Source organism: Brachyhypopomus gauderio, unplaced genomic scaffold, assembly GCF_052324685.1.
Source record: "Brachyhypopomus gauderio isolate BG-103 unplaced genomic scaffold, BGAUD_0.2 sc122, whole genome shotgun sequence".
Lineage (NCBI taxonomy): Eukaryota > Metazoa > Chordata > Actinopteri > Gymnotiformes > Hypopomidae > Brachyhypopomus > Brachyhypopomus gauderio.
This window is the reverse complement of record NW_027506943.1, coordinates 557,684-580,192: the sequence shown is the minus strand read 5'-3', so window position 1 is coordinate 580,192 and position 22,509 is coordinate 557,684. Positions and strand designations below refer to the sequence as shown.

At 46.2% G+C, this 22,509-nt stretch overlaps 3 protein-coding genes across 8 annotated transcripts in view; 2 read left to right on the top strand and 1 right to left on the bottom strand.

The window, feature by feature from the left end:
• Window positions 1-4,024: 4,024 nt before the first annotated feature.
• fam117bb (family with sequence similarity 117 member Bb) lies at window positions 4,025-8,410 on the top strand. The gene is given in 6 exon segments (XM_076993796.1): window positions 4,025-4,041; window positions 5,620-5,869; window positions 6,117-6,217; window positions 6,219-6,343; window positions 6,465-6,588; window positions 7,433-8,410. Coding segments are annotated over 6 exon segments (873 nt in total). The 3' UTR covers window positions 7,689-8,410.
• A 4,514-nt stretch (window positions 8,411-12,924) lies between these two features.
• Window positions 12,925-18,791, top strand: carf (calcium responsive transcription factor). 4 transcript variants are annotated; one of them, XM_076993789.1, is made up of 15 exons: window positions 12,925-12,979; window positions 13,773-13,903; window positions 14,151-14,231; window positions 14,504-14,612; window positions 14,813-14,942; window positions 15,182-15,263; window positions 15,456-15,645; window positions 15,978-16,098; window positions 16,223-16,366; window positions 16,465-16,746; window positions 16,893-17,049; window positions 17,149-17,218; window positions 17,512-17,624; window positions 18,018-18,333; window positions 18,498-18,791. In XM_076993789.1, exons 2-15 carry the CDS (start codon window positions 13,784-13,786, stop codon window positions 18,584-18,586), a joined length of 2,004 nt encoding a protein of 667 aa, XP_076849904.1. In that variant the 5' UTR covers window positions 12,925-12,979; window positions 13,773-13,783; the 3' UTR covers window positions 18,587-18,791. The 4 variants fall into 4 exon arrangements, with proteins under 4 accessions (XP_076849904.1, XP_076849901.1, XP_076849902.1 ...); XM_076993786.1 differs by having other exon boundaries at window positions 14,070-14,231; XM_076993787.1 differs by lacking the exon at window positions 12,925-12,979 and adding an exon at window positions 12,986-13,361 and having other exon boundaries at window positions 14,070-14,231.
• Window positions 18,792-19,637: 846 nt separating this feature from the next.
• kiaa2012 (KIAA2012 ortholog) overlaps window positions 19,638-22,509 on the bottom strand; it is a 55,566-nt gene continuing 52,694 nt past the window's right edge. For 2 of the 3 annotated variants that reach the window (XM_076993784.1, XM_076993785.1), the window contains 6 exons: window positions 22,379-22,493; window positions 21,865-22,304; window positions 21,277-21,476; window positions 20,987-21,159; window positions 20,596-20,815; window positions 19,639-20,315 (listed from right to left, as the gene is read on the bottom strand). In XM_076993784.1, coding sequence (XP_076849899.1) covers window positions 20,141-20,315; window positions 20,596-20,815; window positions 20,987-21,159; window positions 21,277-21,476; window positions 21,865-22,304; window positions 22,379-22,493 — 1,323 coding nt within the window. In that variant the 3' untranslated portion in view covers window positions 19,639-20,140. Of the gene's footprint in view, window positions 20,316-20,595; window positions 20,816-20,986; window positions 21,160-21,276; window positions 21,477-21,864; window positions 22,305-22,378; window positions 22,494-22,509 lie in introns of all 3 variants that reach the window. The other variant, XM_076993783.1, reaches the window with a different exon arrangement.

Here is a 22,509-nt window from a genome sequence, read left to right as displayed (position 1 = left end):
CCCCCCTCTTTCATTCCCTCCCCACACTCTCCCTCTCCCCCTATCTATCGCTCTCTCTCTCTCTCTCTCTCTCTCTCTCTCTCTCTCTCTCTCTCTCTCTCTCTCTCTCTCTCTCTCTCCCTCCCTCCCTCCTGGGTTTCCAATTGGAGGAGTTGCTTTACATGAGAGGAGCAGCTTAAAATAATGCACAGTGTGACCCCAGGGATGTGTGAGGCCGTGCATGGACGTGTGTGTGTGTGTGTGTGCGTGTGCGTGCGCGTGTGCCCATTCCTGTTCCTCTCATGGTGGGGGCTGGGTTGTAGGAGGGGTGTGTGTTGTCCCGTTAGACCTGCCAAGAGCTGCAAAAAGCTTCATTCATAAAAGCTGGCGTGCGTTCAGCGGCCTGAGACTATGGGGGAGCAGGTGAGGCGGGCAGGACACCCTGTGGTCATAGTGCCCTTTTTACTGATTTTATGGGGCGGATGCGGGGGTGGATGTATTGGTCGCCCTCTGCTGGTGGGAGTCCGAGGACAGTGCCTGTCATGAGGTTTCCAGCCCCTTTAGACTGTAGGCCTGCCCTGTGGGCAGTGTTGTGAATAACGCCGTTAAAAAAAATGGCGTTAGGTAACAGCGTCATTTTGTCAGTAACGGGATAATATAATTAATTACTTTTCTTGTCGTTACAACGCCGTTGAAGTTACTGGTCATTAAAAGCGGTGCGTTACTATATATTGATATACTAACAGTAATCCGAGCGGACCCAGGCTAGTGAGGAGTAACAGATCTCGATAGGTCACAGTTCTCGGTGTAACACCTGTTTAACTTAACAAGTCAGTAAGCGATTGGCTAAGGCAGCGTTATGGTAGCCAATCAGAGCCAGTGTTGTTACACGTGTGCCGAAGCACACCAGTGACACACGACACACACTGAGCAGAGGCAGAAAAGGCGAGCCAGGAGCAAGCCGAAGAAAAATTAGCATTTTCAAGGTGGCGATATAAACATTATTTAAGAAAATACTTGAAGTTCCTGAATGTCTACCAGACTAGGTATTTGATTTATTTAATTAAGAATAGAGGTTTTATTGTTGTGAACAAACCAGTTGTCTCAGGTTGAGAGAATTTAATTTAATTTGATAGATGTAAATGCACTTTATATAGTGTAACTGTACTTTTGCTTTTTTTTTTTTTTTTTTTTCTTCAATAAGATTTGGGATTTTAAAGGATTTTGGTCTGTTGATGTACAATAAATATCAAAAGTTAAAATACCTTTCTGATCTACTCATTTCAACTGACTGTGAAAACTGCTTTTTCAAAAAATCCTTATTCATTGGCATATAACTTTTTTTACTGTAATGCAAATAGTTACTTTCCCTGGTAACAAGTTACTTTTATTATAGAGTAATTCAGTTACTAACTCAGTTACTTTTTTGAACAAGTAGTGAGTAACTATAATTACTTTTTTAAAGTAACGTTCCCAACACTGCCTGTGTGGGAGGGGCTTGCATTGGCACACCTCACCTTTAGGACAAAGGCTAGCCCTGTCAGTGGGTTCCCAAATTCCCGGCACAACACGCGAAACTAGAATCTCCATGGAAGGTGTGTGTCTGTGCATGGTATTCGTTTCAGGATTGTTAAAAGTCCAAGAGCATTCTTTGTATTGTTGGAGGCCCAGAGCTGTATTGTGTCTGTGAACAGGTCAAAGGCGTGCACGCACACACGTGCGCTCACACCCACACACACCACCTGGTGCCATGTTTCCTTTCCTTTAACTCTCAAGCAAGTCTTATGTTACTTTGACAGCTGCTGTGTCAGAAAATCAATGATTGACCATTGTAGCCTGGTCTTAGACCAGGCTGACATGTAAAACTCTGTGTGCATGTGCGTGTGTGTGTGTGTGATTGTGTTGTGCGCATGTCTGGGAGTAACTGGTTATTTCCTGTATAGATCTTACAGTCTCAACAGCACCCACTAGTGTAAGAAATGAGAATGCACGAGGCTATGGGCATGCTGTTCTTGGCTTGCTGAAGGGAAGTGATGAAACGTTTCTCTCTGTTCCGCTCCGGTTTGATCAGATTTCAGAGCGAGAATTGAATTCCTCTCCACTGGTACCCCTTTCTGTGGTCAGCTTGTGGTTTCACATGTGTTTGTCTTGGATTGCTGTATTCATGGGGAGGAGGTTTTGGCCATTTAATGGATGGGGATTTGTTTCAGCATTTTGCTCAGATGGCAGACCACAAGAGAGAAAACAGACTCGAATTTAGTTTAACCTATGTTAAAGAGATATTGAGAAAGCACGAATGGGTTAGTAGTCCATCTTATAAATGTGTTCCAAGTCTCCAGAGAATGAGGGAGGAAGTGTGTGTGTGTGTGTGTGTGTGTGTGTGTGTGTGTGTGTGTGTGTGTGTGTGTGTGTGTGTGTGTGTGTGTGTGTGTGGCTGTGTCTGTGTGTGGCTGTGTGTGTGTGTGTGTGTGTGTGTGTGTGTGTGTGTGTGTGTGTGTGTGTGTGTGTGTGTGTGTGTGTGTGTGTGTGTGAGGTCATGCCTTTGTATTTTCGAGGCAGTCACAGACATTTGCTTCAGCACTGGTCAACAGCCTTGGGCTCGTGAATCTTGGTCTTTCTAAATGGCACGGTGGTGGGCTGAGGGTGGGTGGGAATGTGCCCGTGGCTTCTCTCGTCCTGGGGATGAGTCAAAGCATTCTTCTGTCAGACTGCCTCTCTGAAAAAAACACACTGTAGTAACCAGCACAAACCCCAGAGCCACTTGCTCTGTGTGTACGAGTCCTCTAACGGCCTGAGTGAGTTTCAGCGCTGCCTCATATCTCTCCTCGTCAGCTCATGTGCAGTTAGACCATTTACATTTGCTTTGAAGTTCTCTCTTCCTGCTGTTACCTTGCACCAGCAGCTAAGGGGACGCGTCAGGGAGCAGGAGAGCTCAAACCCCGCCCTCGTCTGTGAAGCCGCCGCCTCCTCCTCAGCCCTCCCAGTCTCGGGAGTCAGGGGGACACAGATGCGGAACAGCCATTTACATGAACAAGAAAAGGGCCATTATCCTCAGCCTTGACCTCTGACCCCTCACAGGATACGAGAGCGAGACAGGAGTGCAGCAATTGCTCCACACACCTCGAGAACCTAGCAGGACAGGGGCTGACGCCACGGGGCGTTGGCCACGCCGTCCAGGACGGGACCGCCGAGTCCCCCCCCCCCCCCCCGTCTCTATGGCTGGTGTTAACCACTGACCTCGCAGGCTCCGTGGTGCGAGCTGGCCAGCCCCACGATGCTGCTGGTGGTGTGGGAATGACCCGGGGGCCCACTGGCACTTTGTCTAGGGCCCGTGGCCCAGCACGCCACTGGAAATTTGACACGTAAACAGATATTTGTCTCCTGGCAACCGGTCGACAAGAAGTTGCTAGGGAGTAAGCATCAAAACGGCTTATTATTTTCAGGTGACCTCAGAGGTCAGAGTTTGTATGCATTTTTTTTGTTTTTTTGACATAACAGAACATTGCTGCGATAATAAAATGATATGCGCTGAGTGATTTCAGTACACATCCGCATGCGCAAACTCACACGAGTAGCTTCACTAACCCTGAGGCCCCAGAGGGCCGCAGTGTGAGGCTGACCCGTGTGTGGTGTAGCGCAGCGTGGGCAGTTTACAGACGGACAGCTGTATAGAGATGTTAATGAGGGCGGCCCGGCCCAGGCTGATCCGACCTGCTGAAGGAGGCCGTCGTGGCGGGCCCACACAGCTCAGCCACATCCTCCTCCTCCTCCTCCTCCTCTCGCATTGTTCTCGAATCCCCTCAGCAGAGGGGGGGAGGGGGGGCCGCACGAGGGAGAGAGAAGGGCAGAGAGAAAGGTGGTTGATCTTGGGGGGGGGGGGGGGTGCAAATGAAGAGAGGACAGCAGAGCTCGACAGAAAGTAAGAGAGAGGTAGAGGGAGGGAGAGAGGGGGTGCATGAGAAAGACAGACGGGCTACCTCAGAGTAGAGTAGAGTAGAGGCAGGAGGAAGAGGAGGTAAACGGGACCCTGTGGACATGATGGGCAATGGCTACTCAGGAGAGGTGAAGCCACTCTTCTTTATACGACTAGTAGCAAAGTGTGTGCGTGTGCGTGTGCGTGTGCGTGCGCGTGCCGGTGCTGGCAGGCTTCCAGAGTGTGTTCTCGTTACCTTTGCATCATGGTGTTTAGCAGAGGTGGGACCAAGTCAGTGTTTTGCAAGTCTCAAGTAAGTCCAAGTCTTTATCCTCAAGTCCCGAGTCAAGTCTCAAGCAAAGACAGTCAACTCAAGTCAAGTCTCGAGTCAAGACAGGCAACAGTCAAGTCAAGTCCCAAGTCTGAAACTTGGAATTTCAAGTCCTTTCGAGTCTTTTTTTTTTTTTTAACCAATGTTGCAGGTATATTTTAAATGTAAATAATAGACATGTGTTCTTTTTTAAATCTGTATTCTCCTCAAATCTTGATAAAACATTTGCAACTGAAAACACGAAGTATAAAAAAATTTAAATTACACATCTTTATTGCACAGTTCAATTTGTTAAAATTCGCTGCAAAAATATTCATACTTTAAACTACAATTTTCCAGAAATAAATATTCTGTGAAAAAGTCATAAGTAGAACTCCATGTTCAAATAAAAAGTGCTGATATTTTCACAGTACAATACAAAGAACCATAACAGCATTTTTTCCCTCTCTTCTCTTACCTGGTTTCTTGGAGAACATGTGTGTCCATGTGTGAGTGACACAAGACAAACAAATATAAGAACTGAACAATTAACAGGAATGCAACTTTAGACATTTCAGTAAACTATTCTGCATTGCATTTGCAAAAGACCAAACTGGCCAAAAGTCTGTATGTCATTTGTGCACGATGAGGCCGTAGAATGATGTCCCCATAGCTGAAAACTCGCTCCACTTTTGTCAATATATTTTTTTCTCGACGTAGATGTCTTCAAATACACAATCCATGCTGAGATAGAACTGGATATGATGGTGACAGAGAGAGGCTCTCTTCCCTGAGTTCAGATACAGAATCCAGGGTTGCCAACTCTCACGCATTGAGCGTGAGACACACGCATTTGACCGTCTTCACACGCTCTCACGCCATACATCCGATTTCTCACGCCGAAAAAAAAAATCTAGTTTATTTACCTCTGATCCTTATCTATGATTCAATGAGTTACTAGTTCGCTCTGGCACCAACCACTGGCGATCGATCGATCGCGATATAATACTTAATTTGTGTCCATTTTACACCCCGCCCGGTAACAATTCACGTTCGCTGACCCCCCCATTTGATTGGTTGTGCTGCAGCTCACACACACACACACACACACACACAACGTACAGAGTGTGGAAAAGCAGAGGACCGGTCTGCGTCAGAAGGACGGAAATGAAATTAATGGGGCCCACTATAAATATTAATATGTGTTTTAAAATTTAGATTTGGGGTAAAAAAATCAAGTCTTTGCAAGTAAACAGGTTCAAGTCCAATTCAAGTCCCAAGTTATTGGTGTAAAAGTCCAAGTCAAGTCTAAGTCTCTGAATATTTTTTCAAGTCAAGTCAAAAGTCTTAATATTAATGACTCGAGTCTGACTCGAGTCCAAATCATGTGACTCGAGTCCCCACCTCTGGTGTTTAGTGCTTCACTCATACACACTTTCTTCCTAACCAGGTGTCTTTCAAATGTGCAGCTCCTGTGCCATCTCTGTTGCTCCACGGCCCTGTCCTGTGTCCACCCCCCACAGGCCCCCGTCCCGAAGAGCGCGCTCGTCCCCGTCCCTGTCTCCAAGTCCTGCGTCTCGCGCTTCCGCAGCAGCGTCGAGGGTCTCAACCAGGAGATCGAACGCATCATCATCCGCGACTCGGCCGAGAAGGACGAGCAGTTCATCGTGAGTGCCGCAGCTCCCAACACGTCACACCCGTCACTCCCATCACACCCGTCACTCCCGTCACACCCGTCACTCCCGTCACACCCGTCACTCCCGTCACACCCGTCACTCCCGTCACACCCGTCACTCCCATCACACCTGTCACACCTGTCACACCGCACACTGTTCTGCATGACGCTGCCTCTACTGGCTAAACGCTGCTTGGCCAGCGCTCAGTAACGCCGCCTTTTTTGTCCCATCCGTGCAGCCCCAGGACGCCCCCGACGGTCACCGCGCCCCCCCGCCGCTCTGCCCCCGTAGCGCCAGTTCCCGCAGCGTGGACACGCAGACGCCCTCGGGCGCCACAACCCGGCGGGAGCCGCGGTAGCAGCCGGTCGCATTCCGTCTCGCCCGCCTTCCAGAGCGTCCCCGCCGACACCTGCGACGAGAGCCCCTCCTCCAACGACGACCCGCTCTGCGACGGCCGTGACAGAGGTACGGTGAAGCCTCGCGCCCACGCACACACCCATGTGCTCGCCTGTGTCCACCTTGGTGGGTTCTGGTGCCGCGCGCTCATTGGCCGGGAAGCTGACGGTAGCCTGCGCTCTGCTGACAGATCTGGCTCCGGCCTCCCCTGTGCCCAAGTTCGCCTCATCCCCCAAGCCCAACAACAGCTACATGTTCCAGAGAGAGCCACCTGAGGGCTGCGAGCGTGTCAAGGTCTTCCCCGAAGAAACACAGTCAGTACTACAATCTCTCCTGATAGCACCTTTATCTCCTCTCTCTCCCTCTCTATCTCCCTCTCGCTCTCTGTCTCTCTCTCCCTCCCTCTCTGTCTCTCTCTCTCTCCCTCCCTCTCTCCCTCCCTCTCTGTCTCTCTCTCCTTCTCCCTCTCCCTCTCTCTCTCTCTCTCTCTCTCTTCCTCCCCTTCTCCCTTTCCCTCTCTGTCTCTCTCTCTCTCCTTCCCTCTCCCCCTCTCCCCCCTCTCTCTCTCTCTCTCTCCCCTTCTCCCTTTCCCTCTCTCCCTCTCTGTCTCTCTCTCTCTCCTTCCCCCTCCCCCTCTCTCTCTCTCTCTCTTCCTCCCCTTCTCCCTTTCCCTCTCTGTCTCTCTCTCTCTCCTTCCCTCTCCCCCTCTCTCCCCCTCTCTCTCTCTCTCTTCCTCCCCTTCTCCCTTTCCCTCTCTGTCTCTCTCTCTCTCCTTCCCTCTCCCCCTCTCTCCCCCTCTCTCTCTCTCTCTTCCTCCCCTTCTCCCTTTCCCTCTCTGTCTCTCTCTCTCTCCTTCCCTCTCCCCCTCTCTCCCCCTCTCTCTCTCTCTCTTCCTCCCCTTCTCCCTTTCCCTCTCTGTCTCTCTCTCTCTCTCCTTCCCTCTCCCCCTCCCCCCTCTCTCTCTCTCTGTCTCTCTCTCTCTCTCTCTCTCTCTCTCTCTCTCTCTCTCTCTCTCTCTCTCTCTCTCCCACAGTTGTTTTGGTTGTTTCAGGCTGTCTTGGGCCTTGAAGTGATGACACTATCATCCCCAGAGCTGATTGTGTTCTGACTGCATCTCCCTCTGTCCTCTCCCCCCTCCCCCTCATGTCCCCCTCTCAGGGCCAGACTGTCCCGCGAGGTCCCGCAGTTCCTGTGCCCGGACAGGAACAAGGTCAACTTCATCCCCAACAGCGGCTCCGCCTTCTGCCTGGTCAGCATCCTCCGGCCCCTGCTGCGTAACCCCGAGCTCAACCTGAAGGGCCAGGGGGGAGGGGCGGCCCCGCACGGCCTGCTCCCCGTCACCATGGAGCCTGAGCAGAGGGTGTCGCGTGGGACCTGCACACTGTCCCCACACCTCGGGAACCCCGAGAGCTGAACGACCGGGCGTAAACAAGTCTCCCAGCAACCGTAGCCACGGCGCCTAAGCCCGTTTCGAACGTGGGGGAAAAAAAAAATAATAATCTTACCAAGTAGTCAAACAGATGTACACCCACACAGAAGAACATGTAGGGCTTCATTTTGGTAGTCGTCTTATATTTGATAAGAGAAAATGTTCATTGCTATGCAGCTTTTTAGGTTTGTACCTGTACCAGGAGGCCCCGCCTCTTCTGAGGGTTTGATACGCATAGATATATTTTTACTGTTTCTATACCTTTTGATAGAAATGAGTGGAGATAGAAATGAGTGTGGTTGAATCTCTTGCATGCCACTGCGAACCATGGACACGCATGCACACATGCATGCACACACGCATGCACACACGCATACACACGCATACAAACTATGTGCACATGCCTAGTTTCCTCCAGTAATTACGAGAGTCTGTTCTAATAGCTTGCAGTGTACCTCAGAGAACTGGATTGTTCTTAGAGTCCAAACAGTGAGTCACTGAATACAAATGAAGTAATCTGAATATTTTTTGGATTTTCTGAGACATATTTTTTGGAAGACCCTGAGACATGGTGTGTAAAATCTGTTGGGGTGAAGGCATCTATCTTCCTGACAGGACTCATGATCTCCTTCCTACTTTTTTGTGTGACACATGGCCTGGTCCAGAAAGACAACCCAACCTAACCCTACCTAGCCCAACCCTGCACACCCCCCCCCCCCCCCCAAAAAAAAAGAGTGAGAGAGAGTGTTCTGTACTTAAATCTGCGGTGCTCTTCAGTTCAGCACTGAGGAATGAAGCACTCCAAGCGCAAGGACTACGTGTACGAGGCGCTTTTGTTATTGCGTGGCCGTAAAACGCATTTGAAATGCATTACGGTCAAAATGCTGAACTTCAAACACATCAGGGAACAAAGAGTGAGTGAGAGACAGAGAGCAAGGCCCAGACGCGTGTGTGTGTGTGTGTGTGTGTGTGTGTGTGTGTGTGTGTGTGTGTGTGTGTGTGTGTGTGTGTGTGTGTGTGTGTGTGTGTGTTTGTGTTTTCCTCTTGTACTGACTGGGTAGGCTGAGGCTGGTTGAATGGAGTACACCGTGACACTGAAAAAGATTACACACCGTTCTGAAACGAGTTCTTTTCAAACTGACCATACTTAAGATAATGAATCTATCCTGGACAGGAAGGAATTTTTCAGTGCAGAATTGACCATTGGCACATTTATTTGGTCAGAGACTGATCTAAAATTGTCTTTGGAAAACCAGCACTTCCATTTAAAAGACTATCTGATAAATAAAACAGCCATTGAAGAGTACGCCGTTGTCAAAGAGAAATAAGACAAACGTGTTGCAGGCCAAGCGTTGTGAGAAATGAGGCTGCAGGTTTTCTCTCATCTCCCATATGATGCAAACTAATGAGATGGGAGGGAGGAGAACCGTGTTCGTTCCAAATCTCACTTCCTCAGCGTCACACAGCTGAAGGGAATAATAAACACTCCTGGCCAAGTGGTTGAAGTGCTAGATTTTTTGTTCTTATATACTTTGTTTTTGTATTATATGTGCTGTTAATTTTTTGTTTTGTTTTGTTCTGTAATAATCACATTGGCCTTAGAGCAGTAGAGGCCATTGTGAAGGCCCTGTCCAGAGGAAATGGCTGCAGAGGTGGCCTCTGCCAGTGACCAAAAGCACAGAGACACACACAGACACAACAGATTAAGAGACATTATGCAAAACAGAAGTGAGTCGATTCTTCTTCAGTTCCCTCAAATTCAGCATCATTTGAATAATCTTCAGATTCATTTCAGAAGACATGTAAAAACCAAAGCCAGGGAGCACCCACATACGTCTGCTACACCAGGGGTGTGGTGCTGTTCACCCCATCCCGCGTGTGTGTGTGTGTGTGTGTGTGTGTGTGTGTGTGTGTGTTTTAAGGCCCGGGGTTGCAGCTGCTACCCCCCTTGTTTTTGCTTTTTGTTGCTGTTACGGCATTATTTTGTGCTTTAAATAAATACAATTTATTAATAATAATAATAATAATAATAATAATAATAATAAATTGTGCACTTTTTCCCAGTGTTGCAGATTAGTGAGGGGAGCCTCTGTTTTTAACACCTACCATCCCAAACGGAAACAAGCTCTTAAACATCTGAAATCCACGTTCACACACTGTTAACAATTACCGTTGTGGGTTTGTACTCAGGAACGAAAGAACATGAAGCTCTCCCCGACTGTTACAAAAGAAACGTACCATAGCTCTCGTTTGAAAACCGTGTTGTTTCTTTTAGTACATGTATCTATATTTAAGTAGAGAGTACTCAGTGTAGGGGCAATTTTAATACATTTTGATGAGAGCGGTGGCCTTAATTTTCTCTTTCTAATTAGTGTGCTACTTAGTTTGTAAGAATGAGACTGAGCTTTAGTGTGTGAGAAGCAGCATTGCTGTCATGTTTGACTGGGCCACGTTTACAACAGTCCGCTTCACAGTGCCGGCTTCAAAGCGCAGTTCATGGACGACTGTACAAATCGTCCCTGCATTGAACATTTAGACGTGCAAAGACCAATAACACCGGGGCCTCTGGTCCTTTCTTCTGTCGTTGCTTTATTTTTATGTTTTACACACCGTTTATGTACTCTCCAACGTTCCTATGGTTGTATGTAACCGAATAAATAAAGTCGCAGGTGCTCCGAATAAGACTGTTTATTTTGTCCCAACTGAATCTATGGGTCTAAACATGGGTGTTTTTCAAATTAGCCTTTATGGTATGTATATGAAGCAACTTGTGGCAGAAGTGTTAATATTAAAGAAAATCCCAGAATGCTAAACGGAACCTTTTAACCTTAAGTATCATCAGAGATTTAGTTCTTTCCCCGCTGAGAGCAGAAACCTGAAGTAATGAAAACATTTTTCACTTGGCACGCGGGGGCTCTTAAACAAATATAAAACTTTCAGCGTGCTGCCAAGAAGGGCTCACATCCGCCACCTAGTGGAAGAACTCGCAGATCATGTCTCCATATGACAAGACAAGACGGTCCTAGTTGGAATGATACTGAATCCCAGTTTTAAAAGGGAAACCTATTTATATCTGCTTAAAGTTTCTTGGCAGTGCACCCAAGTAACTGCTGGATAAGCAGAAACCTGCATAAAACTCTAGGACATTACCAACAATATGTCTTATTTTACCATTTATGCCTGTACATTCATACATTTAAATGTCGTTTAAATAATGTGGGCAGAGAAAAGACAATGGTTAAGAAACGTCATATAAAAATTAGCAAAACAAGTTATATTTTACTTATATTCTACGGACACCCATTTTAGCAGACGCTCTTATCCAGAGCGACTTACAAAGTGCTTCGCCATCTGTTCACAGAAAGCGTCCTATAAAGGTAATATTGACATCACAAAAACAAGATAAAGTAATACCAGTAATAAAAATGTACAAATTGTAAGGACACAGGTAAAAAAATACAGGTTCTGAACAGATCTGCCCCTGAGAATTATAAATCAATAAAATAACACAAACACGCAAACTTTAGACCATTTATTTCAGAGTTTCGAAGCCCAGCCGTAAACAAGTCATGGTCACTTTTGTCTTTCCAGGACAACTGCTGACTCTGATGGGATTTAAGCACAATTAACCTGATCTACATGCATTGCTCACCTGCATCTGTGGAGTAATGCTCTTGTCTACAGTGTTACTGCACTGAGAAAACACACCGGGTCACTGGTGCTGTTGCTGAACTGGGCCCGAACACATGCACGAGGGTGTTATGCGCATATGGGCAAAAGGTGTTTGAAATCAGTCATGCAGGCTTTCCAGTCAATGTGCAGTAGCTGAAACATCCACCCCGTTGCCTTTTGTGAGGAGTGGAAACGTTCACACGGAGGACAGACTAAGGCCTTGTCCAAACACGGACTCCCATCACCTGGTGTCCTCACCGACCACAGCCCTGGGCAGGACAGCACAAACACACAGCCAGAACCTCCACAGTAAGATCGTCCACGTCAGCACAGTTCAGCTACTCACTGGACTCACTCTTTCAACACTTATACATTACAAGAGACCAAATGTTTATAATCTGATAAACTTTAACTTGAAATGGATCTCTGGGGAGGGATGGGGGGTGGACAGATGAACTGAACTCAAAGGGTCCATGTTGACCAGGCTCCATTCATGCATTCAACCCAGGCTTGGCCTGTTTGGTCTGCCTGTAAGAGATGACATGGGAGGGGGAGGATGGGAGCCCGTTTAAAGCCAAGTCACATAATTAGACCTGACACGTACTCAGCACAGCAAGGGCTCTAACTGAATAGATGAAGATGCCTCTCTTTTTATCAAATGCATTGTTTGGAAAAGACATTAATACAACTCAGTTTCAGTAACCATGCATGTCCGATGTTCTTTAAAAGCATTCACATGCTTATAAAACATACTATATGCTCATTCACCACGATGGACTCTCATACCACAAGTTCAAAGAAGAAACGCTTGAAAACCATCCAAATGCCATAGTGCCATTTTGCAGTGGGGGTGTTTTATAAGGTCATGAGCGACTGCCAGGAGTCCTGGCACTATTTTTCCTCTAAATTAATTTGTGCGCGCAGCACAGACCTCACTATCAGTACAGACCTCACTATCAGTACAGACCTCACTATCAGTACAGACCTCACTATCAGCACAGAGCTCACTATCAGTACAGACCTCACTATCAGTACAGACCTCACTATCAGCACAGACCTCACTATCAGCACAGACCTCACTATCAGCCTGGAATTACGGACCGGTTCCTCTCGTTTTGCCCCTAGCACACCAGTCTTAATCTTACAGGAACAGTTCAAACTGTTAGTGTAGGTCCGACACAGAATCAGCTGGTCACCCGGAGATCTACTTATCAAACACCAGTGCTTATAATCTTATTATTTTTGATATTGTGAAATTATCGACCAAAAATAAGTGTGTGTTCATAAATCACTCTCCGTCACTGCGAACAGCAAATCTCTAAGTCTCTAGTTTGCTTAATTTGTACTGGAGAAAATAGTTTGAAATACTGTCGAAACTAACCACATGCGGTTATTTAAATATTTACATTGGACTTTATATACATCGAGATTTTATAATCGCGAACGGTACACTAAAGCATATAAAGCAAGTTTCAAAGTTTGGCAAAAAGATGCAAATACAAAGACTACGGCGGCCTCAAAGCCTCAAAAAGCTCGTCTGCTCTTCCAGTTCCCGCGTTTCCTTCCTACTTTGTTGGAGGGACCAGGAACTGGACGAAGACGAGGTTGAGTAGACTCGTTTTGAATTTTAGGTCTTCCCCTCTGCACGCGACTCCCACAGCCTCGTTCTGGAGCTGAGCTCCAGTTCACGACTGGGGGGACTCGTTTATTCCTGCTCGCCTCAACAAGTCCGTTAAAAAATGATAGCAGCCGTTAGCATTATAGACAACAGCAATATGGCGATACGACTGGAAAAGAACGAGCTCTTACAGTCACAGTTTATTTTAATAAACCTTGCTGGCTTATGTTGTAGATTTTTTGTCTATCAGATAGCTGCACCATCACTTAGGATTTTGTTAACGATGTGGCCACAAAACCGATAGCTTGAGCTAACTAGCAAGCAAGAGCTGGGAACTTTTATCAGATGCTAGCTACCTTACTAACAGGGTAACGCTGACATTTTGACGGCATTTAACATGTTTACTATACAAGTATGACGGTATTCCATCAAATCAGCAGTTGCCAAACAATCACCCGTTAGGTATTGCTACGTATTAGCTAACCAAAATATAAAAAAAAACAACATATTATCCATTATATGTGCCAGCTATAACGGTTTGCTGGATAGGCTTCTTTGCTGCCTGTGAAATGGCACCCTGATAACTAAACTACAGACCTTTCAACAAACCGTCCCTCTCTGTCCAAACAACCACGTATTGTAGAAACAACACCAAAGTATATATTCGCCCAGTTAATCTAATTCTACAAATCTGTGATGTTGTCCCACGTACAAAACGTCTGTCAAACACTGACTTCATAATAATTAATCGAATTTCGATTAATGTTTATTTCTTATAGGCACGTAAGACATGGAGGAGCAAGAAAGAAATGCGAGAAAAACGTGTGAATTCCAACAGCCTGACTTCAGAGCAGCTGAAAATGTCAGTTTGGACAAAAGCACAACGCCCTCTGAGAGTGGAGCAGAATCGGTGAGGCTAGTCAATCAGTGCAGTAGTACTATGATAGTAGGTTTTGCTTCAGGTGGGATAGTGAATCTTTGCAGGCCTTGATTTAAACGGAACCAAATGATTCAGGAACTGAATTCTTTCTTGAACCAGTTCATTTTTGCCCCCAACTCACTGTGCTCTGTTGTAGGGGTTGCACACAAACACAGACAGACAACTTCAAGAAGAGTTGGCTACTATTCCAGACATTAAGAATCCTGCATCTCTTCAGAATTCATCCACAGGTTCAGCTCACACCCAGAGTGTTGTCATTTTTGATCCTAACGGACAGCCTCTTCAGTGTGAGAGCATGGTGAGAATCATCAAATAAAAATTCAAAAAATCCCAAAAATATGTGGAAAATTATGTAAAATCATGTTTATTCAGATTAGAAAATTGCAATATATTTCTGGTTGTGGAACCTCTGAAATGAATGATGTCAAATTGGATTCAAATTGGATATTTTTTCCACTTTCTATATCCTGTCGTCCCATGTTATTTAAAGGACAACTGTTACATTGCTGATTTTATGGTTCAGAGTCCTGTGTATAAATGCACATTGTTTTACACAAATGTTCTCCACAGGTCATCGGCCAGTCTGAGAACGGAGAGCTTTATGTTATTCGGTCCAACCGACTTGGAGGAGCACAGATATTACTGCACAAAGACCAACTGCAAGACTCAGACTCAACCGGTATCTACATTTCAGCATTGAACTGATCACTGAGCTACTCATTGAACTGTTCACTGTAGGCCTACATTAGCCATGTACCCTCGAGAGAGTTTAGCTGTCACATGTTGCAACGATTTCTTAAGATTCACTCTTCAGTTTCTTTTGAAGCACCAGAAGTACCAACTAGCACACTGCTGTACTATCCTTCCCCTCCTTTACAGCAACATGCATAGGAAAACCTCCTAAAGAAGAGAAGCTAACCGTTGATGAAACTGCCACTGACTGTGGAACTAATGCTTTACCCACAGAAGCACCTCCTAGCTTCACAGATGCTAAGGTTCATTTCAAAAGGTAGTCTTGGTGTTTGGATCAACTGTTGTTTCTGCTCATATGTTAACTTCTGGAATCATCACATGTATCTGTGCACGTGCATTAAAATGTTGTCCTTCTTTTGTGATATTAGTTTTATGATGGGAGACTGTTATGATAGGAGATTTCTATGATAGACTGGTATGATAGGAACATGTTATGATAGGAGACTGTTATGATAGAAGAGTGTTATGCAGAATTTCTCTCATCTTTCCAATCAGTTCTCCAGAAGAATTTGTGCCTTCACTGAAGCCTCTGACTGCAGCTGTACCGAACTGGGCAAAGAGACTTCGCAGCTGTGAGGTCTGTACAGCAGAACAAAAAAGTTAAAATCTGCACTCAAAAGTATTTTCTCAAACTTTTAAAATAAAGTACAAAGCTGAGCAGTAGTCAGAAGCAGTCTGATATCCATTTGGGTGTGAAGCGCTTACCATGCAAATATCTTGCTTACCACTTAATCTCAAAACGATTTTGTGGCTTGTGGAACTTGAACAGAAACTTGGCGACTCCTACCGAGGTTACTGCAACACAGAGGCGGAGTTGGAGGTGCTGTTGCTCCTGCACAAGCAGCAGACTCAATGCGTGTTTGGCACCCGCCAGTCGCCCTCGCCTGCCAAGCCTGCCACTCGCCTCATGTGGAAGTCTCAGTATGTGCCCTACGATGGCATCCCATTCGTTAACGCCGGTGGGTGGGCGGCTCCCAGCCAGTCCTTGGTCACGCTTGAGTGACAGCTTCATCATTCATTCACTGAACATTCTGCCAGTAAATGTATTATAATACACCTTGGTTCAGCCCCAGTCTTGGAAATCTACTGCCCTGAAGGGTTTAGTACCAACATGCCTCTCTCTAGTATTCAGGTGCTGCTGAAGGCATCGATCAACTGGATTTTTTAGTTGGATCTAAACTCTGCAGAGAAAGTAGATCTTCAGGAGCAGATCTGGGACCTGCCTGTGTGTGCCTGCTGTGTTATCATGGAATTGATGTGTTTCCTTATATGCCACACTTTTGATTTTTAGGAAGTAGGGCTATTGTGATGGAATGTCAGTTTGGGCCACGGAGAAAAGGGACCCAGACCAAGAAAGTCCCTGTGCAAGAAACATGTCACAATGTTGATTACAAAGCAACCTGTCCTGCCAGGTATATTAAATAAGCCAAATCTGACTGAAGATATATTAACGTTATGCAACGTTTAAGCAAGACAACGGCTGGCTTAAAAATAACACAGGACTAAGCTTTTAGTACTGATTTCTTCCTCTTTCAGAATCTATATTAAGAAAGTACGGAAATTTCCAGAGTACAAGGTTCCAGTTGACCCCAAAGTGGACAAGAAGGTTGTACGACAAGAGCAGGAGAAGGCCTTCTTTAACCTAAAGAAGAAACTATGGGACACTGGGGGTGTCATACGGTATATACTGAGATCTCTGTGATCTACATCACTGCTACCTAACTTGGGATTAACTGTCCTTAGCAAAGTCAGACTTTTTTTTTCTTTTTACTACACAGGTATTACATTCAGCTCCCTACCCAAAAAGCCCACCTGTATCATGATGTAGACACAATTATCCTCCCTCCACTCCCTGAGCAGCCTGGCCTTCTAAAGGAGGAGGAGGAGGAGGAGGAGGAGGAGGAGATGATTGGAAGTGAGGGTGCAGAAGAAGAGCAAGATGCAGAGGCACAGGGTGGTGGTCCAGTTCTGTCTCGACTGCACCCTCTAGTGGCAGAGAAGATCCATGCGTTGGTTGCACAGGGGTGTAGTCAGGTCTATAATGTCCGGAAGCAGCTTAGGTATGCAGTGTGTTATTCCCTTTGGCTGTTTTCAGTACTTAATGGTTAGTGGTCAGGGCTACATGCTACACAATGTTTAAAAGACTGGAGGCAAACTAACAGGTATTTTTGCCAGCAACAATATATTCTTTCTTGCTTTATATCAGGAAGTTTGTAGAACGTGAGATGTTCAAATCAGATCCGGTACCAGAGAGACACAATTTGTGCTACTTCCCCACTGTCAACGATATCAAGAACCATATCCACGAGGCCCAGAAGGCCCTGCAGCTGAGCGACGGAGTGCTGGCCTCCCCGGACACAGAGGTGTGGACATTCGTGAACCCCCAACATGCCTCTCCAGTGTAGAAAGGGCTCTGAAGATTTTAGAAAACTGATTTTGATGTGTCTGTTCAACTCTCACAGTGGAAGTCAGAGACGGAGAACTTTCTTACAGAAACTGTGACCCTGACACTCACCCCAGCCTCTATAAATGGTAATAAGTCTGTGGAATTGATAACATACATAATGACTAATAAATTAAAGTATTTTAAAACAACTAATATTCAACCTATTGCTAAGGCTTTAATTTACTAATTATGAAGTATCTTACCCAGTGAACATATCATCTGTGAGGCAGATAATTTAATTTCTTCCAGGTATTCATTTCTTGACAGAAACAAAATTACCTGCCAGTGCAATAAGTCAATTTAGTAGAAATAAGTTAAGATATTATTTTTGTATTGCAGTGTTGGAAATTCCTTCACAATATCTGGCTTCTTTCCTTAGTCCACTCTCCAAAGGAAGGGCTCTTAGAAGGAGGCGACACACTCTGTCCAGAAGCTGTCCAGTTCTTTGGCTCTCTCACCTCCCTGCAGCCCAAAATATTTGCACAGTTGCAGGTAAGATCATCCTGACACCACTACTCCAAATGAAACACTCCCACACATACACATGATGTGACCACCGCGCAGGATAATCCAGTCGCCAAGTTGCCTTGGTCATTGTTGGTGCTGAAGTTCTCGGATATTTGTTTCAAGCATTTATTTATAAAGTTTCATTTCAGAGAGCAGTTTTGAGCAGAATCCATGCATTTCTAATTCAGTATGTCTGGATTTCCTAGACATAATTAACTAAAGCATCTGTTGAACATTAGTGCATATTAGTGCACTAATTAGTGCAAATGTCGTGTTGTTGTTAATTCTATTAATTTTATTCATAAATGTTCAGTAATATTCTTATTATTATTTTAATATTATTAATAAGTATATTATTACTTTCTTCTTGTGCGGCAGGGTATCCAACTGCAGTCTGCCACATGTCCAACAGAGGGCTCTCTTGCACCACAGCCTATTTCAGCAACAGAGCCCTTGGAACCCTCCAATCCCTTGCATCCTCAGGCTGTATTCCTGAGCCCTGCGTCTTTCCTGCAGTCCAGCCCATCAGGAGGGGAGACTGTATCCCTGCCTGAGCCCCCTGCCATGCTTGGAATGGGCCAACTGGTGAGCATCTCCACCATGGAGGCTGGGCCCACTGAGACTGGTGTGACGCAGATCCTACTGGAAGATGGACGGACGATTCCAGTGCAGATCGTGGATTCGTCTGGCCTGGGTGAGACGTAGAGCTAGTAAAGCCACAGTGTTTTAGAGGACTAGTCATATTTAAGAGTCGGGGATTTGTGTAGCTATCCAAAATATATGAGCAGTAATTAAATGATTGAGTTTGGGTTGCAGTGCAGGTTTGGACCTGAGCAGAAGGGTTGTGTTTCTCCACAGCGCTGAGAGCCTCAGTGGAGGAGGTTCTGGTGAAAGAGGGCAGTGAGGCGAAACACGGGGACATCTCAGCAGCGCCACCCAGAGACTGAGGCTGGGGCAACCCAGAGTCACCGCCAGCGGGCATTCACAGTGACCCCGGGGACTGAATCACTGAGTGTGTGGGAGTAGAACATCTATGCAGTGTGTCTGTACGTTTCTCTTCTGTTACATGTGAACGCTTCATTAATTTATTAAGTCGGAGGTTGTGGAAGAACCAGTTGTGCATTAAATGCAGAAATGAATAAAGCAGAAGTGATGGACGTCCCTCATTTTCCTCCTTCTCCTCTGTCTGAAGTGATGGCTGGAGGAGCTGGGGACATTTACCCACAATGCCGCAGTGCTGTTGACTCAGCACGTGAGCCTCAGTGATCCTCGGTGGTCTTGAGGCCACACCTGATTACTTAGTCTGTGTGCTAGCGATAATGGCGCTTTGTTCTGTCAAGCTTCACGTCGTTTTTCGAGCTCAGTCGGCACATTTCCACACCATCGAAGGCCTGAAATGTATTTTAAGATGAAGATGAAAACCCGGATCCTCAGGAGTAAAGCAGTTCCAGATAAGAAGGTAAGACATTGTTCTTTTAAATCAACTTCATAATGTAACCTGTCCTTGCTTATCTCCTAGCCTACTCCTAGCCTAGAACACCGTCTCTGAGATGTCAGTGGACATTTATTACTAACCGCAAAATGTATGGAAGCTGATGTTGGATGTCATCCGGTATAGCAGCTGGTGGGTTTGTCCCTTTAATGCAAAGTGTCCTCAAGGACATTAATTATCATGGGAACTGGTTTCTGTTTTGGTGGTATTGTTGAGATCTCTTTCTATTGACACTTAATGTAGCCTCTGTCATTACAGTGACCAGTCCTACCCTCTTTCACCTACATCAGTCTGTCTTTCCTGTAGACTTTCCATGTTCTTTGATGTGTTTATACGTGTGTGTGTGTGTGTGTGTGTGTGTGTGTGTGTGTGTGTGTGTGTGTGTGTGTGTGTGTGTGTGTGTGTGTTTGTGTATGTGTGTGTGTATGTGTGTGTGTGTGTGTGTGTGTGTGTGTGTGAGAGAGAGAGAGAGAGTGTGAGTGTGTGTGGACTTGTTCGTAAAGCAGTTGGAAAAAGGTTCAGAACTTTCTCTTAGAAGAATTCTTTATTGGCAAGCGCTCTATATATCTCAGTAGAGATCCACATTTACATATTTTTAACTGTCAAGCCTGGATTACATTGCTATAAGTAATATAGTTATGAAAACAATAAGTGGTTTTGTGAAGAAATTCTAGTCTAATTTCCCCATGTTACTGGAAACTTGTGTAATTTGTGTATTTTCTTTTTACATTGAGTAACTTGTACCATTTGTACTCTTTCATATTGTTTCAATATTAAGTGTTATTGTAATATGTAAACAAAAATATTTGAAAAATCTAGACAAATCATTCATTTTTATCATAGCATTTTCTCAATTTAGTATTAATCTGATATCTGTTTTATTATTAGTAAAACAATAGTCTTGTTTCCAACTCATGCCAAGCCAAGCAGTCTGGCACCAGAAAGACTCCCTACAGCCTGAGAACAGTCTTAGCCATGAGTCTTAGCTATGAGTCTTAGCCATGCGGTTTCAACACTCGGACTTCTGTGTGCCGTCATACTCCTCCCCTAAGCCCAGCAGTTTCAGCAGGGCAAAGTAGGAGAACACCCATGGGCGAGAGACGTCTTGTGTTTGTTCCAGACCCGCGGCCTCTGCAAAAAGACCCCTGTGGAACCTCAGTTGCTGTTCCAGTGCTGCCCTCTGCCTGAAAGAGAAAGGTTCAGCGTTCAGGTTCAGCGTTCAGGTTCAGCGTTCAGGTTCAGCGTTCAGGTTCAGCGTTCAGGTTCAGCGTTCAGGTTCAGCGTTCAGGTTCAGCGTTCAGGTTCAGCGTGTTACGTAGGGATTCCCCCGCCTTTGCTGCTCTGTCACTGTACAGCCAAGCCGTTGTGTGAAAACTACATTATGGTCGTGTAGTGACATTGTGTCTGTGGAGAGAGGAACGGCCCCTGGGTCCAGACTGAAGTTTGAAGGAGAAGTGGGAGTACCTGAGGAAGAGTTCAGCCAGCGCGGCTGCTTCCTCTTCACTCCGCCTGGCCGCTTCCTCCTCTGCTCGCCTCCTCTCCTCCGCCGCCTTCCTCCTCTCTTCTTCCTCCTCTCGCTGCCTGCGTAAATACTCCAGTCTCTCCGTCTCGTCCATCTCCTGCAGCTTCTTCCACTCCTCCTGTCGTCGCACCTCCTCCTCTTGCAGTCGACGCTTCGTTTCGGCTACACACCCCACAGCCGTTCGGTTACCCATACTGACAGGATACTCATGCTTTGTGTTCATGAATATTCATGCTTGTGTTCATGAATATTCATGCTTGTGTTCATGAATATTAATGCATGTTGGTTGGTGAGTATGCAGGTAGGCCGCAGTACACACTCGAGGCCGGGTACCTGCCCGTCTCTGCTCCTCCTCTCGCCTCTCCGTTTGGAGGCACTCCAGAAGCCTCCTCTTCTCCTCCTGCCTCCTCCTCTCCTGCTCCAACTGGGTCCGCTGCCTCCTCAGCTGTTCTCTCTCTCTCTCCTCCTCTCTCTGTGTCTCCTCTTCTTCTCTGAGCTTTCTCAGCCTTGAGGATCGTCCATGAGAATCAGAACGTGGCTAATAATGGCCGTAGTCATTGGATTAAAGGTGTGCAGTTGTTGTTTTGAAGGGAATCTTTCAGCACGGGTCGTGAGGGACATACCTGGCCTGCTCAGCTCTCTGCCTCTGCTCCTCCTCCAGCTCCTGACGCATCGCCTCCTCTCTCTCCTCACGCTCTTGCCGTCTTCTGCTCTCCTCTTCTTTCTCCTTCCTTTTCCTCTCCACCTCTAGGCGGCGCTGTCCTGCCCTCTGAGCCAGTGCTGTGGTCTCCCTCATGTTCATGGCCTCATCGTTGCCTTTCGCCTGAGGAGATGGAATCAATTTAAATCAGCGACCCTCAACTCTGCCCCCGAAAGCCACAATAACAAGTAATACATTGAACATTTGCTATATCTGGCTAGCCAGTAAAACCAGAGTCTGGGTTTGGATTTAAGGACAGAAGTTCAGCGCTACAGATGTAGACCTTTGACATCTCCTCAGGCTAAAGTGAGTGAGGAGGCCATGCATGTCTTCACAGAGCTGTTTCTCCTCACTACTGCAGTGAGTCAGTAATGAAACTGTGATAAGATCCTATGAAGACAATGGACAATAACCAGTGAGTGTTTTTACCACTCTAACAGGACTCCTCTATTTGTTTTGGGATAATAATACTGTGAAACATTACTGCCTGAAACCTTAAAAAACTACTCACATCAGCACTTGATGGAGACTTGGAAGGGTTTGATGTAGGATGGTGTGCTTGTACTGCAGCTGGCTGGCGGGGGGAGGGGCGGTGGGGGGAGGGGCAGCGGGGGGAGGAGGAGTGGGGGGAGGGGCAACGTGGGGTGGGTGGAGCTGGACTACAGGGCCCAGACTCTGCTGCTGCTCTACTGCTTCTCCTAGAGCTCTCTGTGCCTACGGAGTGGGCAGAGTTGAGTGATCTGCTGGAGTCCGTAGTCACATGGTCCTCTGGGCAAACCGTGAGCAGATCAGCATCCACACAGTGCTCAGGAACGCCATCGCAGAGGGCACGCACGTCTGACAGATCTTCCTCTGCCTCTTTCACCTCTGTGTCAGAGGCTGTTTTCACTCTCTCTGGACTGTCTACTTCCTTTGTACTCTGCTTTACTTCCTGTGATGTCCTCGGTTTACCTAAACACAACAGGATTAAAGATGACCCGACACTCTGGGGCATTGATATGATGTAAATAAATAGCACAACTTACCCACAACAAATGCTGCTTGACCTTTGACCTTCTTTCTCCCTTGTTTTGCTTTGCTCTGTGATTTTGTGGGCTCTGCCTTTGGTTTCTCATCCTCCGCCTCTGTTTTCTTTTCCTTCTACAGACACGCACAA